The sequence below is a fragment of the Artibeus jamaicensis genome, unplaced genomic scaffold (genome assembly GCF_021234435.1).
Source record: "Artibeus jamaicensis isolate MK-2021 breed Jamaican fruit bat unplaced genomic scaffold, CSHL_Jam_final contig_540, whole genome shotgun sequence".
NCBI classification, from domain to species: domain Eukaryota; kingdom Metazoa; phylum Chordata; class Mammalia; order Chiroptera; family Phyllostomidae; genus Artibeus; species Artibeus jamaicensis.
In genome coordinates this window covers 3,152,399-3,169,210 of record NW_026521879.1, presented here as the reverse complement: position 1 = coordinate 3,169,210, position 16,812 = coordinate 3,152,399, and the positions used below count along the sequence as shown (strand labels likewise).

The 16,812-nt window shown below is 37.5% G+C and overlaps 3 protein-coding genes across 7 annotated transcripts in view; all 3 read left to right on the top strand.

Moving 5' to 3' along the window:
* Positions 1-16,812, top strand: part of CADPS2 (calcium dependent secretion activator 2) — a 621,734-nt gene that overhangs the window by 200,805 nt on the left and 404,117 nt on the right. The window lies entirely within an intron of this gene.
* On the top strand, positions 79-1,151 carry RNF148 (ring finger protein 148). Its single transcript, XM_037131993.2, has one exon. It carries the CDS (start codon positions 94-96, stop codon positions 1,018-1,020), a length of 927 nt encoding a protein of 308 aa, XP_036987888.2. The 5' UTR covers positions 79-93; the 3' UTR covers positions 1,021-1,151.
* On the top strand, positions 3,729-4,862 carry RNF133 (ring finger protein 133). The gene has a single exon (XM_037131992.2). The coding sequence runs from the start codon at positions 3,729-3,731 to the stop codon at positions 4,860-4,862; it is 1,134 nt and encodes a 377-aa protein (XP_036987887.2).

Here is a 16,812-nt window from a genome sequence, read left to right as displayed (position 1 = left end):
ATCAGCCATTAACAATTGAAGCTTACTTCTTTATTTTCTTTTATAGTTGATGTTTTGTTTTTCATGTTTGTCAGTGAATAGACAAATGGAAGTATGAGGCTACTTACTATTACTCCTTCAATTCGTAGTTCTATTTCATCTCGACTGTTGAGGCTTAGCATCTTTCTACTGCTTACCATCCCTGACTCAAAAGCCATTTGGACTGCCCACCTGAATATAACATTTCAGGTGGGAAACCGCATTGTATCAGAATTAGGAGAGAATGGAGTGTTCGGGAATCATTCTCCTCTGGAAAGGGTGTCTGGTGCTGTGGTACTTCCTGAAGGATGGAATCAGAATGCTTGTAATCCTATGACCAATTTCAGCAGGCCTGAACAGGTAGACTCTTGGTTGGCCCTCATTGAACGGGGAGGCTGTACTTTTACACATAAAATCAACGTGGCAGCAGAGAAGGGAGCAAATGGTGTGATCATCTATAACTACCCAGGTACGGGCAACAAAGTATTTCCCATGTCTCACCAGGGAACAGGAAATACAGTTGCAGTGATGATAGGCAACTTGAAAGGCACGGAACTTTTGCACTTGATTCAAAAAGGAGTCTATGTGACAATCATCATTGAAGTGGGGAGAATGCATATGCCATGGCTGAGCTATTACCTCATGTCTCTGCTTACCTTCCTGGCTCCTACAGTTGCCTACCTTTTCTTGTACTGTACCTGGAGACCTAGAGTGCCCAGTGCTTCCACCAGAAGGCGGAGACAGATAAAGGCCTATGTGAAGAAGGCAATTGCTCAGCTTCAACTGCGAGTGCTCAAAGAAGGGGATAAGGAACTAAATCCAAATGAACACAGTTGTGTTGTTTGCTTTGACGTATACAAACCCCAAGATGTAGTGCGTATTTTAACTTGCAAACATTTTTTTCATAAGGTGTGCATTGACCCTTGGATTTTAGCCCGTAGGACATGCCCTATATGCAAGTGTGACATTCTGAAAACTGAAGAAACCCCGAGAATTTTCTGAAGATGTAACTGAGTCTTTTCAAAGATTAAAATTAGGTAAATTCTGTTAGCGTTGTAGGTAGAGAAAAAATTTAACTCCAGGTTCTCTACCCAAGTACTAAACAGGGTGAAATTCATGTTTTTAAAATAAAAGGCCATATCATACCAACCTATTTGAACTTGTTTTTCTAATAAGTTTTAATTTTTATATGTTTTTGCTCTAATCCCAATAAGGACATTAGTATATGTTAAAAACAAATTAGTCTTTAGCTTCAAATTACAATGTTTATGAAATTGATGCTACAGAGAATCATATTTTTAAGATTTTCATATTAATTTTTATATTTGTTATATATTTTGTTTAGTATTTGATATCTAATTATATCTCTGCTCAATAAACTTTATGATAGGATTAGATCTTTATTATAGGATTTAATTCTCCATCATTAATTAATTTTATTAATAGCCAAATAATCTGGTTTCCAAAGTTACTGACTGGGTAGGTAATAGTTTTAAATAATTATTTAGATGATAACATTTTTATTATGTAACTAATAATATTTTAAATTATTATAGGTCTCATTTATGGCAGCATTGCAAAAAATCAGCTTTGTTTGCCAGAGTTTTTTAAGTACTAGCATAGTGAATAAGCTATGGTTATCAGATTTCTCTTCTAGAAATAAACTAGAAGTGGTGGTGAGTACCTCTCTTTGACAGTGCAGAGCTGAAACTTTCAGTTGCCTTTCCAAATTGTATCTTTTGCTTTACTTTGCCCCTTCTTTTTAACTGTGTGAATAAATACCTGTGTAACTGTGAGAGGCTTAATGATTTTGTTTATGTTGTTTTGATGAAATCTGTCTTTATGGACAATATACTAAACCATTAATGTCCAACTCAGTATTTTGTGAGTCCAGACGCTATGTACTGTACTGTCTTTTAAAAGAGTAGTTGTATAGAAATACAATCAGATTAATGACCTTTGATAAAAATAGTTGATCATTATTAGTTGAAGGTTTCAAGACAGTATTCTTTTTATGCTCCTTTTTTGCTGGGTCCATAGAGCCCTTGTCTCCTTCCTCTTTCATGCCTCAAGTCGTCGTGTTGTTGATTCACATTTCATAAGAAGTATTACTATCCATTGTCCTGGTGAGACCCAATTCAAAAGTGTCTCTTAGCATTATGTGCATAGGGGTCAGAGACATTTAAGTTTAAGGTCAAAATCCTTCAGTGGTTTCCTAGCTGATGAATAAGAACCACTAAGATATATCTCTAAGAAAGTATATGGCAGCACCAGTGGCTGCTCACGTTTGTTAGTTTACAAGTCATTCTTATGCTTTGAAGTCATACTGTGCCATTGACATAAGTGTAGGCAGAACTGACAGTGTGTTATGTGAGGTCTTCCTCCATGGATGTTTATTGATTTTAGATAATATTTTATTTAAAAGCATTTATGAAATAGTCATGGCTCTTTGTGGTTAATTTTAAGTGGGAACCTTGAAGCTTTTCTTTCTAAAATCAGTACATTTTTGTTTACAATGAGTTGTACTAATCTAATACTGCTATATTTAGTCTTTCCTCTTACAGTTTATATCCTTCCTCATCCTCCCTCAAAATATTGTTAGGTTAGTAACATGTTAGGGTCCGCAGAAAAATAAGAGTAATGTTGGTCTTTATTGCTGTTTTTATGTAACAGGAAGTGAGGCTGAAGTAATTTAACAGGATATTCTACTTTTATTTATTTCTTTTTTATTGATTTTAGAGAGAGGAGATGGGAGGGAGAAACAAGGACAGAATCATTGATGTGAGAAACATCAATTTGAGAAGCATTCGACCTGTTCCCTCTTGTGTGCACCCCAACCTGGGACCCAACCTGTGACCCAGCCTGCAACCCAGGCATGCGCCCTGACTGAGAATTGAACCCACCACCTTTTGGCGTGTGGGACGATGCCCAACCAACTGAGCCACACGGGCTAGGGTTAGGATACACCGCTTTTAAAAATCAAATCCAAATGAATCCAGCAAACTTCTAAGCAAACTTTTATTAAGTAAATTTAGTACAGTGGTTTACATGATAAAAAATTTGCATTGTGACTAAATGTGAATTAAAAATGGTGTTACAGAGTTTATCCTTTTTACCTCATATTTGGCCACAGTGCTAATTTTAAATTATTTTGGTAAAACTGGTCATTTTGTTGAAAATGTCTTTTGAAGAAAAATTGTAGTTAATAGCTTTTTTGCATATGCATATCTTTTTGGGTTTTAAAATGCAGGTGTTGTATGGGTTTTAATTTTTAGTTTAATGTGGTGCCTGCTAACATTATATGTCACTCAGAGAGGGATTCCATCTTATAACAACATAGAAATCACCCATAACAACATTTGAAACTTCTAAGCCAATACATTCTACAGGATGCCCTAAGCTCTCATCTGATTGGCTGTGTTGCCTTTTATGTCATAATCATATCACCCAACAGTAAGCATATCTAGAGTTGCCATAGTGAGACCAGGATTTGTTCCCCCAATGTAAAGTTTTTCTCTCTCTGCCTCTAATAAAACATCTGAAACTCATGCGACATCTTTAAGAATTTTTCACAAAACCATGCTGGAAGACAGTGGAACTTGTTTTCACCCAGAAGATTTTTTTATTTTGTTATTTTAAATTGATTGTCAACAGATGTGGAAGCCACATCTTTTCATTGGATTGGTCCTTTGGTTACTAGTCAGAGAGAGATGAATCTACTCCAGGTTGGCACTCAGAGAAACAAGTCTGCATCTTCCTGGCTTGTGAAATTCAGTGTTCTTTGGCTTCTTAGTCAGAGCTGTTGCAAAGCCAGCACTGTTTGGACGGCGTACATGAACATATCATTTCATATTGGGAATCGCATGCTGTCAGAGTTAGGGGAAACTGGAGTATTTGGAAGAAGCTCCACTTTGAAGAGAGTGACAGGAGTTGTTGTGCCACCTGATGGAAAACCACAAAATGCCTGTAATCCCAATACCAGTTTCAGCAGATCAAAGAACTCAGAGACATGGCTTGCACTTATTGAACGGGGAGGTTGTTCCTTTACACAGAAAATTAAGGTGGCTGTTGAGAAGGGAGCCAGTGGAGTGATCATCTATAACTTTCCAGGAACTGGCAATCAGGTTTTTCCTATGTCTCATCAGACATTTGAAGACATCGTTGTAGTGATGATTGGTAATATAAAAGGCATGGAGATTTTGCATTTAATTCGGAAGGGAGTTCATGTTACAGTCATAGTTGAGGTGGGGAGAAAACACATCATCTGGATGAATCACTATTTTGTCTCTTTTGTGATTGTCACAACTGCTACCTTAGCATACTTCATATTTTATCATATTCGAAGATTTTGCGTAGCAAGGATTCAGAGCAGGAGATGGCTGCGGTTAGAGACAGATCTCAAGATAGCATTTAGCCAGCTCCAACTCCGGGTACTGAAAGAAGGGGATGAGGAAGTAAGTCCAGATGGAGATAGTTGTGTAGTTTGCTTTGAACTCTACAAGCCTGATGACACGATTCGTATTCTGACTTGTAAACATTTTTTCCACAAGAATTGCATTGACCCCTGGATTCTAGCCCATGGAACATGCCCCGTGTGCAAATGTGACATTCTTAATGCTTTGGGGATTCAAGTGGATATTGAAGATGGAACACAATCATTGCAAGTTCTGATGTCAAATGAATGGCCTGGCATTTTATCATCCAGTGAAGATGGGACAAATAATGAACTTCCTCCTGCAAGACAGCCAGATAAAGTGACCCGCGTGGGAGAGGTGGAGGAGGAGCACACTACTTCTCAGAACGACAACCGGCTTAACTCCGTAGATGCTCATTCTTCACCTTGATAGCATGTGACCTTTGAGGAAGTGGATTAAACCTCTTTGTCAAATCAGGTTCTAATACTGACAAGGAGTTTGTTTGAAGTGTGGTTTTTGTGTCCTTTTTTGTTACTTTGGTAATTTTCTCCATTCGTTCTCAAGCCCTAAAGACAGAAAAACAAAAAAAGGCCTAGCAGGATTTTTTATTTGCTTTTTGTTTTTTATCTTTGTTAAATGTAAATTTTTGTTGGTGTATGTAACTCCCGTGACTGTGTATGTTTATTTCTATGTATACATGCATGTTAAAACCAAGGACATTTTATCCTAGGTGATTTTTGTACATATATCAAGCTCTATTTTAGTAATATAAATTACTAAATATATTTGCAAGCTCCTTAGAATCCAAAAACTATCAATTAAGTTTAAAAAACATAAATTTCGTGCTAGGAAGAGTGAAATGTATCTTTTGATATTTATAATGCAATATAGTAATTTTGACATTCATTGTGCCATGTTTTTTCATTCTTGGCATGAAAATTTTACCCTTGATAAAGAGTTCTGTTTAAGCAATTAGTACATGTTATGCGATCTGCACATGCCTAGTGATAGCAGTTTCAATACTAGTAACTCTTTAAGTGAACAGCAAATATTCTAATGCCCAGTGTTTCTTATCATAGTTGTTCGTGTTCATAATGTGACAAAGGCTTAAATGATTATGAATTTCTATGATATTTAGTCATGGTGTGTTTAATTCCTTTATGTTTGGTACTAACTAGTTTATTTATTTATTTATTTAGCCATTAAATAAAATACTTAAGCCCTGGCCTGTGGCTCAGTTGGTTGGAGCGTTATCCCGTATATAAAAAGGCTGCATGTTTGATTTCTAAACAAGGCATATACCTAGGTTGTGGGTTCGATCCCTGATAGGGGTGCATACAGGAGGCAACCGATTGATGTTTCTCTCTCACATAGATGTTTTTCTCTCTCTAAAATCAGTAAACATATCCTTGGGTGAGGATTAAAAAAAATAAAAATAAATTTCTTATAAGTATCCATATAGAAACTATTATTATGACATTGGGATTCTGTTTTGTTCACTGTATTACCACAGAGCTGGGCCTTCTGTGTTTGAGTGAATGAATAATGATAAAGATCTTTTTCATAATATAACTATTATGTGTTAATCTGGAAAAACTGGGTTGTATCACAATCTTACAAATTAATGGGAACCAAATCCTGAAAAATTTCATTCTCAATCACTTAGACAAAGTAGAAAATTACAATTATTAGCCCAGAATTCAGTATTATAATTTAGCATGCATAATTTTAATGAGAAGCTTTGACCTCTCCAGGGCTGACAGTGATACACAAATTCTTGTGAACCCTAGAGAGCAAGGTCTATTAAGAGGAATTTTGTGAGTTACTCAGCATTAACAATACTGAAATTCAGAGGTGGGCAGAAGGAGTAGTTGTTTCTCAGAGCAATACTAAGGAAGACTGTTTAAGAGAGGGAGGGAGACTCATCTAAGGCCAGAGAGAACAGGACACAGCCAAAAGTGGACAAATGACCAGGTGGAGGTGATGCCTTGCTTGGTACACACAGGCTTTTTTGTACCCAACCTTAGAGGGCTTTTGGCTTGATCACAAGAGCTGCTCTTTGAAGGAACTGCACAGCACCAATACTGGAGGATTTAGCAGGAACGCTCTCTTGAATGTCTTTGTGAGTTTACTCTGGGAGAGTCAAGTCATTTCCTGAGGGGCCAAAGATCACACTGAAGAAACAGGACCCTGTGAGAGCCACTCCTCACAGAATCAGCTCCTGAGCAAGAGAAGCTGTTGGTGTCTCTGGGGCTAGCAGCTCGTGAGCATAGCTAGAATAACTTCCACTGGTTGTCTGAACGGATTATTGGAATTACGAAAATGAATGCATCTGGTAGTTCTGGCAGTCCCCAACCGAACCCAAGGATCAGTACAACTCTGTGTACTCTTAGTGCATTCATGTGGGGTACATGTTCCAAGGTAGACTAGCACTTGAAGCATTTGTCACTCTTCAAACTGACACTGCCATTGCAATCTCTTTCCATTATTTCTCTGTACCCTCAGTGGTTTCTTTTTTTTCCTTTACTTTGTTCATCACTGTCAACCATAAATCTGACTTTCCCTCATGTAAGAAATTAGCATGTACACATTTTTATAATTAGTTGTCTCTTGCTAACAACACTTCACATTTAATGCAGTGTGCTTGTTGTCCCGATTTGAGAACTTTCAATGTTCTTTAAAGGGTAGTTAGAATCTGTGTGTTAGGTGGGGAAGGAAAGATCCAGTCAGTGAAATTGGGAACTCTCATTGCCGAGTGTCCACCATGTAGCAGGCAGCAGACTAAGCACTTTCCATAGCTATTTCTTATGTCAGAACAAAAATAGAAGTTTAAATCTTCAGAATGCTGAAAACAGATCAATAAACCACTTGCATTCTGAGTTTAATAACTGGGATCTGGAAATAGCACCGATATGTCAAATTTTAGGTACTATTCAATGTAGTAGTTTTTACCTAGTCGGTGGGCTACACTGTTTTCTCTCAGTGATGCAAATATATTTTACCAAAGTGATATGGGATAATTCACTTTATAAGTGAATTATTTTGCCCCTAATACCAGAATCATATGAATTTCCCTTGCATTTCTCCTTTGTATATACTTTTTTTATTCTCAGGTAATAAGATTGATTCCCCATGCCCACCTCTGCTAGGGAGGCTGGTGTTCCTTATAAAAATTAAACTTTATCTTTTCTCTATTACTGGGATAAATTAGGTTTAACATTTAGGAAAGTAAAAATGATTCTAAAGCACTCACCATTCATTGAGTGTTTTAGGTGAATTTATCAATGCATTTATTCATATTACAAGACATATTCACTACACTGATAGTGTACCTGCTCTTGCTGTAGAATCATTAAAATGCATGTACACTGTAGAGAGATGTTGGTCTGCCATGATATTTTCAGTGTGTGAGTACTTCAGAGAATTTAGTGAGTTAGAGGTCTGGCGTTTCTGATACTATTTAAGCTCCGTGTACAGTTACAGGTTTTCTTCCTATACAGACTCACTGGTTTGTGGAGCAGCACACAGGAATCGAGCCCGGGGAAAGGATCAGAGTTTTGGGAAGCACTGAAGTAAAATGAAGAAGGCTTTACTTGCTGACACTGAAAGTCATTTTAGTGGCGATTCCATGAGCTTGCTTTATGAGCACCGGTTTTTGTATTAGGATTTATTTGATTCTGCATTTTCTGTATATTTTAAGCAGTTAGTGCTTAGTAATAAAAATAGGATTATGTATTATTACAGCTTCTGGCACAGAACTATCTTAAAATGCAAATCTTGTTTTTTCTAAACCAGAAGAACGTTTTTGGGAGAGGAAGAGGGTCACGGGCTCCATAGATACCTCTCTTTTCACGGCTACAACATAGTTTGTCACACCTGTCTCCACGATTGTGCTGTCGTCTTTGTCTGACCTCCCAGATACGGTGTTCTTTTTGATTTCAGCCACTGGCATGAATTTCACTCCTCACTGTGGATGACCAGAGTAGCCCTGATTTCAAAACTTGTCTGCACCTGTAACATTCATCTCTGTTCAGCAGCACACCATTGTCGTCACATACAAGGTTTTGTCATTTTTGAAAACTTCCCAGTTTACAGCATCTTTTTCAGAATTGCTTTTCTGAATGTGCTTCCCATTTCCACCACTTGTTCTTTGTCCTCTTTCCAAGCAGTTTCCCTTAAGCATCTTTTCCCAGCCCATCCCATTTTGTTAAGCTTCAGTTTAGAGATAAATTGTGAGCCATTGTAATCCTTACTGCGTACCAAGCACCACTGAATTCTTCACCTCCTAGGCTTTTTCTACATTAATATCTGCCTACTCTGAGCAATGTCTACTGACTGTTACCAGGTCTCCTATTGATCTCTTAACCCATTTTTTGTTCCTCATAAGAGCAGTACTTTACAGTCTAGGTTGCACATCAGAATCACCTGGGGAGTTTTTAAAAAGGCTCAGTGCCCAGGCTACACTGAAGATCTCTGGGCTGGGACCTAGGCACCTGAATTTTTAGTTACCCAGGGGATTCTAGAGTGCAGACCAAATTGAGGACCACTGTCACAGGGCTGTTCCAGAGAGCCTTTACATTAATCAAGTTCCCAGTTGCACCCATGCTTCCCTCAGATTGACATCACTTTACTAAGAATATTTAGATGGAAATAGAAATACCAAGTTATAAAGGTTTACATTTAATAAAGAGAAATTGATAAAGGCTTCTGTCAGTATGAAGGAGTGGAGAAGCAAGAACACTTAAAGACAAAAATAACGTTTGAAATGGAACTCTGTTGGGTCGGGAAGAAGAGCATTCTAGTGCAGGGAACTGTACACACAGTGTTTATAAGAAGTTTTGAGTGTCGTGTAGAATTCGGGTTAAGGAAAGTGAAGATGAAGACTGGGCATTCCAGAGGCTGTTGCAGCGACCCAGGAGTGATGAGGTGAAACTATGAACACAAGCAGTAGTTGGTGAATGGGGTGAGAGGGGTATAAGGTGGGTCACCTCCAAGATTTGTTCTCTGGTGACATTATTTTCCGATATGAATCTTCTACTTCATTTTTAAATGATCAGTGAACAGTGATTGCCTATACCCATAGCCTTCATCTTCAGTTCTTCTCCAGTTTTACAACGCACAATGGGTACAGAAGATTGAAGAGACAAGGAAGATTCCTTGACATCTGGCCCGAGTCAGTAGGTGATAGTGATGCTATGCACTGAGGTAGGAAACATAGGAAGCAAGTTTAGCCTCGAAGAGGAGCTCAAAGTTTGAGTATGCTAAATTTGAGGAATCCAAATAACTCGTAGGTGATTTGTACTACACAGATGAAAATACAGGTCTCTATTAATTAAATTGGGTAAATGTAACAATATAGAAAATGGTATGATAATTTCAACTCCTTAACAGTTAAGGAGTAGTTACATTTATACAGTCCTAAAATTACATTTGGCCCTTTGAAGGCAACCGCAAAGCTGATGTGGTCCCCGGTGAAAATGAGTCTGACAGCCCTGACTTAAAGGGTTGGGCCTTGAAAGAAAAAATCCACTAGAGGTAAGGGGGTTGGTTGAAATGATAACTCATGAGATCTCAACGTACTTATGGAAGATAAAGGAGTGTGGATGGGTGATGTGTGAGCAAGGGGTATCTGAACAAAAAATTGGAAATTTGAGTTGTAGGAAATGAATACTTCCATTTAGGAAGAACTGGTTCTGGAACTGATAGTTCTCTTTTGTTAAAAAAAAACAATTGATTATTTACTGAGGGGTAATATTAAGCTTTCCTTTCCTCTAAGCTTGAAAGGGGTAAAGAATAATTTTTAATAATTCCCCTAGTAGTTGACATCAGTCCATTTTAAAAGTTCAGTTGCCTACCAAAAAGAACAGCATGCTTTTATGTCATGTGTGACCTGCATTCCTAGCCTTTCCTGGTCTGAAGGCAGAACATCTCAGGCCAACAGCATCAGCATCACCTGGACTTGTTGGAAATGTAGATTGTTAGGCCTTACTGCAGACCTATAGCGTCAGAAACAGCGGGGGGCCAGCAATCTTTTTTAACAAGTCCTCCAGCTGACTAGGGTGCACATTCAAGTTTAAGAACCTATACTCTCTCAGAGGATCAGTTCATTTTCAGAAAAGGATGCATCTTGCATCACACAGTTGTAATTAGATAGAAGTAGTATAAATAAAGATCATTGTGAATCTTTAAGCATTGCACAGATAACAGTTGCTATTATTACACTGAGTTCTTAACAGACACATCGAGGTGTATTTCACTTGCCCATCCTCTCTCCAGTTTATGTATGACTCGTGCGTGTACATGCTACTCCTTTCCTCTCCCAGTTCTGGTTTCTCTGCCACCACAATCACACTGCTAAGGGAGCTGTGAGAAAAGTGAACAGATTTTAGACAATGTATGACTTCCAAGATAGAAGGATAGAAAAAACCAGAAAAGTGGAAACAGCTAAGGTGTCTACAACTGGACTAGGTGGTCCACACTGGAAAAGGGTAGTTGTTCTGATGAAATGTCTAAAAATAACATGCTAAAACAGTGGGCCATAGATGAAATTCAGAAGGAAGTCATGTAAATACCTAGGTTCGGGTCCATAAAACCAGCTTCACACCTACTGCAGGGAGACTCAGCATCCATAAAAGTGTAGCTGAAAATTAGTGCGAGGTGAGCCACTGGGCACCTGAGGAGGCTGTCTGAAGGAAGGTGTGGGGCATCTCCTGCATGCATCACTGCATTGCTTTGTAACTAGAACTAATCACTGTCCTTTTCTTTATGTTGTTGGTGAGATCTTACTTGTGTCAAAATCACTGATTAATCATTTCATTCATTCAACAAATTCATTGCTCTGGAAATAGAGGGGCGAGTCATATAAAGTCATTGCCCTCCTAGAGCTTACTTTCTGGTAAGAAGAAATTATAAAATAAATGTATAATATGCTAAATAGTTACAAGTGCTGTGGAGAAACAGAATGGAAATTTTCAAAGACTTCACCAAGAAAATAAACAATTGAACGAAGTCCAGAAAGGAGTGAAGGGCATAAGACAGAACACATAGAGAAAGAGCCACCAAATTAGTAATATCTGAGGGATGTTTAACCTGGGTGGTTGAAAACAGTGTTAGCTGTCATTAAACACTTGAAGAATTTAAATTCTGAGAAGAATTTAAATTTCTTTTGCTGTAACTTAGAAGTAGGTGAGAGAATGACAGCCATAGGGAGAGTGCTGCCACATGGAAGCAAAGAACTTTCCAGTAGATGGTCCTGCGCATGGGGAGGTTGTTGCCTCAGGGAGCCAAGACTCTCTCTTCCCTAAAGGAGTCTGGTGTTTAGATGTCCTTTCGGTGGTGAGGGAATATAACTCGGGAAGGGTGATTGGCTTAATACATTTGAAGTCCCTCACAATCCTGAAAAACCACATCCTGGAATTTAAAAAACATTGTTATTCCACACATAGTTGCCATCTGGTTGAAAAATAAACTACAAAGTAAGTAGAAACTACAAAATTCAACAAATATTTACTGAGAGCTACCATATAGCTGGGAAATGTAGTCATATTTTGGGCTCATTTTTTTTTACTTAATAGAATACTTTTTTTTTCCTTCTCATTTGGAATTTTGTTTCTCTGCTATAAAGGCTCTTGGCTTATCAAGAGTAAAAAACTTGCTACTCTCCAGATTCATGTTTTATAAACCTAAAATTTGAAAGGGTTAGTAGTTCATTCTCTGGTATCTGGTGTATTATTGTGGAAAATAAAGTGGCATAGTTTTTAGAAATATCTTTTCTCCCAAAATAAATATTTTTGCTCTGTCAACATTAATACATTATCTATCTTCTCAAGGAAAAGTTTCTTGACATATTGTATGTCCAGTAAAGGACCAGTGTTTATGGTTTTCCAATCCATTGTGAATCATTTTGTAAATACAAAGTCATGCTTTTCACTTATTATGACATGCATAACAAAAATAATTTGGATTAATAGAGGGATAGATAGATATGTGAAAGAAAAATAAGACTGTTATTTGCAGAATCTAGATAGGAGGTACGTGTCCGAATAAAATATGGTTTGCTATCAGTTTTAAGTTCTGGTTTCTCCAAATCTGGTAAGTAAAGAAGTAGGAATTGTTCAATCAGTGATTTCCAACCCACTATGAACTTTTATAAGTTTTTCTGTATATTTCATAACAAAATATTTTTATAAAACTATGTCTTGGGATGTCATGGCAGTTTCATATCACTTTAAGTGAGGAAACTGGCCCAGAATGATTGAGTTTCTCATCTCATGTAACACCTTGAATACTCAGATCTTATTTTCCTCTGGTTTGTGTCCCATCATGTTCCAGCTGATGAGAGAAGAGTGGTAGAGAAGTCAAAGTGAAGTGAACAAAATTACACTATTAAAGTTAGAATATTGTGCCCTGGCTGGTGTGGCTCAGTGGTCTGAGTGCCAGCCTGGGAACAGAAGGGTCACTGGTTCGATTCTCAGTCAAGGTACATGCCTGGGTTTCTGGGTGGATCCCTGGTTGGGGGCGTGTGTACAAGAGGCAACCAATCATGTTTCCCTTTCTTTATCCCTCTCTTCCTCTCTCTAAAAATAAATGAGTAAAAAATCTTTTTAAAAATTGGGAATATTGTACAGCTGTACGACAGAGCATAGTTCCATATAATAAAGGGATAAATCATTTTAGGAATTAATTGAACATTAGGTATTATGAGAATCCAAATGTAAAACACTAAGTTTTTAAATTTTATTTTCTATATCATTACAAAGATAAGAGGGGAAAAAAGCTTTCCTTCACATACCAGGCAGAACAAGGTAGCCCAACCCAGGAACTTTCAGACTTCTTTTTAAATAGTACCATGAAACATTGAATGGAACAGTGGAAGGGTGAGGTCATAGCTTGGAAGAAGGGTTATCCTTTTAAATATCATATGCATATAGATATTTGCTTTAGAAATTCACATTTACCATGACATGGCTCCCTTTTCCACTGTGAACATGACCTTCCTTTCTCTTCAGGATCTCAACCTCAGTGTCACACAGATGGGAAGCCCAGCTAGGACCTAGTAATCTTGTTTCTCTGTTTATTATTTTATATTTAATTTTTTTAAATTTATTGATTTTAGAAAAAGAGAAACAGGGAGGAGAGAGAGAAGGAGAAAGAGAGAAGAAGAGAGAAACATTGATTTGTTGTTCTATTTATTTATTAATTCATTCATTCATTGGTTGATTTTTGTATGTGCTCTGACCAGGGGTCAAAACCACAACTTTGGTGTATCTGGATGATGCTCTAACCACCTGAGATACCCAACCGGGGCTTCGTTTCTCTGTTTAAATTTATGCTTGGAGTGAGTAGATTGACAAATTATGTGGTTACAAAGTTAAGGAGAATTTGGCCATCAGATTTAAGATAATCAATGAGTTGGAAAATACCTATAAAAAAGAAAGGATATGTTATTAGCTGATGTTATAAAATAAAAGTTTAATAAAAAGTTTATAATTTTGGTAAGATGATGGGAATAGCATGCACATATTTTTTCTAAAAATAGCTTTATGCTCGTGTTATCACATTTATGTTCATTTGGATATTAAAAACTCATCTCAATTTCTACTACAGAAACCATGAGAAAGCTTTGATAGTTTTGAGGATGAATTATAAGGAGGGGTCTTTGGAGACCACCTGCTTCATAGTGTACAGATAAAGGTCTAGAGGTGTATCACTCACCTAAATTTATTTTTTTAATTTGATTTTTTTTGCTATCAGTTTTAAGTCACAGTTGTTTCAGATTTAAGAAATGAGTGAATAGGATAGTTAAATCAGTGGTTTATAAACCTCTGGACTTCATTGACCAATAAAAACAATATATAATAAATATATGTAATATATTTTATATAAATATAAGTATAGCCCTTTTGTTTTTAATTTTTTTAAAGATTTTATTTATTTTATTTTTAAACAGAGGGGAAGCGAGGGAGAAAGAGATAGAGAGAAACATCAATGTGTGGTTGCCTCCCATGCACCCCCTACTGGGGACCTGGCCTGCAACCCAGACATGTGCCCTCACTGGAAATTGAACCAACAACCCTGTAGTTTGCAGGCAGGTGCTCAGTCCACTGATCCACACCAGCCAGGGCAAAAGTACAGTTCTTTTAAAGTTATTTGCCAAGAAAGATCAACCACTACAACCAAAAAGTTAACCACAATTTACCTTTAGTAGTAATGCACTACAAAGAAGAGACTTGTTGGATTTATTATCATTTCTACTATTAAAATATTGAATAAGTTTAGCTTTATTAAAATTATCCTATAATCGTATGTTCATTTCTTTATATTGATTCAGTGAAACATTCTTCCCACACTGGCCAAAACAACACCCTGTGGCTTTAATAAGTTTCTAAAATTTGTTAATATTATAAGGACCTGGTGTTTTCCTTTAAAATTTGTGTATCTAATTATACCAGATCCTGTAGAAGCTTTAAAGGTGCAGCACTAATGAAATTCATAGTCTTAGCAGGGAAGAAATAGTAGTGATGCTCTACAGAAGTTGCTGCAGGATGAGGACAGGTGTGTTTAATACCTACAGAGAGGCTGGGGATGTGCTAAGGCTCAGAAATGGCATCAAGCTGTGGGGAAGCTTCACAAAGGAGGTAAAGAATACCAATATATTCCACCTTCTGATTGTAGTCCATCCTGTCCTTGCCATCTCTAGCTCAGTTTATTGAACCATAAATTGATAAATCAACAAATTTGATTGCATTATGAAGAAAAGGGGCTCTCTGGATCCAGCAAGACTCACAGTTTGCTATGTGACCTCGAGTTATTTGTCTTCACCTCAACCTGCTTTTGCTTTTTACATTTAAAATAGGTATTAACATCTACTTTATGTGACATAGGGTTAATGTATGTAAAGTTTCTGGAATAAAGAACATATGTCTTTCCCGGGCTTAACAAAAGCCTGTTCCTTCTTTCCATCTTCCTCTCATCCCACTGTATTCTTGGCCCCTTCACTGTAGCCCAAGGAACTTTTTTCAAACCCACGTAGACCAGTTGTGTCCCCCTACTCCTTTGGTCTCCCTGCATTTCCATACTAATTCCTCTTGGTCTTCAGATCTCCACTTACCTCCTTAAGGAAGCCTTTTATAACCTCCTCAACTCGTTTCAAAACCTTGTAACAAATTTTTGTGGCTCCAGAAATATTCAGTAGTATTCATCAAACCATAGTCATTTTTGTATGTCATTCTTTCCTCCACTGTATGCTTTGTGATGGCAGCAAACTCATGTCAATTTCCTCACTAGTAAATTCACAGCACTGAGTAAGGTGCCCAATGCATAGTATATTTTGATAAATATTTATGGAACAATTGGATGTGGTATAGGGGAGGAAACTTGTGAAGAGTGTTGAGGTCTAAACAATTGTTCCCCTTTATTAGGTCAGAAAGTGTTTTCAGAAGCGAAGGAAGAGGAAGGCTGGATAGGTAGGTTGAGGAAGACTTGGGCAGATGAAGAGACCGGCACAGTATACTGCCAGCACAATCTATTGACTGGCTTTGGCCATGCAAACTGATCTGATAAGAAACACTGGAGAACAAGAAATTATTCGATATTTAGTGAGATTAAAATGATCACTATTTTAAACCTTCATGAATTGATAACACCTGAAAATCAGTTTAAAAATCTGTTATTGTTTCTCCATGGACAGCATAGTTTATAGGAATTATTACAATGTCTTATTTGAGATTATTCAAGATAAAAAGGCGTCTCTTTCGTGGGGCTCTTGTACTTTCTCAACATCTTCCTGGCTGAGCCCATGCTGGCAGTCTTCCCAGGAACCAACTTATAGATAGCCACAATGATTTGGCAAGCAGGTAGTGTTCTGTCATTATGCAATCCTTTTGGTTCAAAGAAGCAATGCATAATTCAGATCAAAAGCAATGCGTGAACAATAGGTGCTTCTGTGGATAAGTATATTTGAAGTCTTATTTGGACAGCTGAGCAGAATTATCCTTGGCATATATAGTTTCTTATTATAGTCATCACATTTCAGTTTTGTCATTAGTTCAGAATGGTTTTAAGATATTTAGTGACTTCTTTGGTGTATGAGCTGAGCAGAGGAATGGAAAGGGTGACAGTTGACAGTGTTCAGACTGAGGACTCATGTGCAAGTTAAAACTCACTGAAATGTTATAGTTATGAGAACTATAACATAGTATGTTATAGTTTTGTGATGTTATCTTCCTAACCCCCACTCTGAATTGGTTGTGAGTTTGGTGGCAGTTTCACAAGAACATCACTGATTGGTAATTCTATGGGTGTTGGCCCTCACCCAGTAGAATTTAGGGCTGCCAGGGGTGAACCCAGATGGAAGTGGGGTATGGTAGGGTGGGGGAGT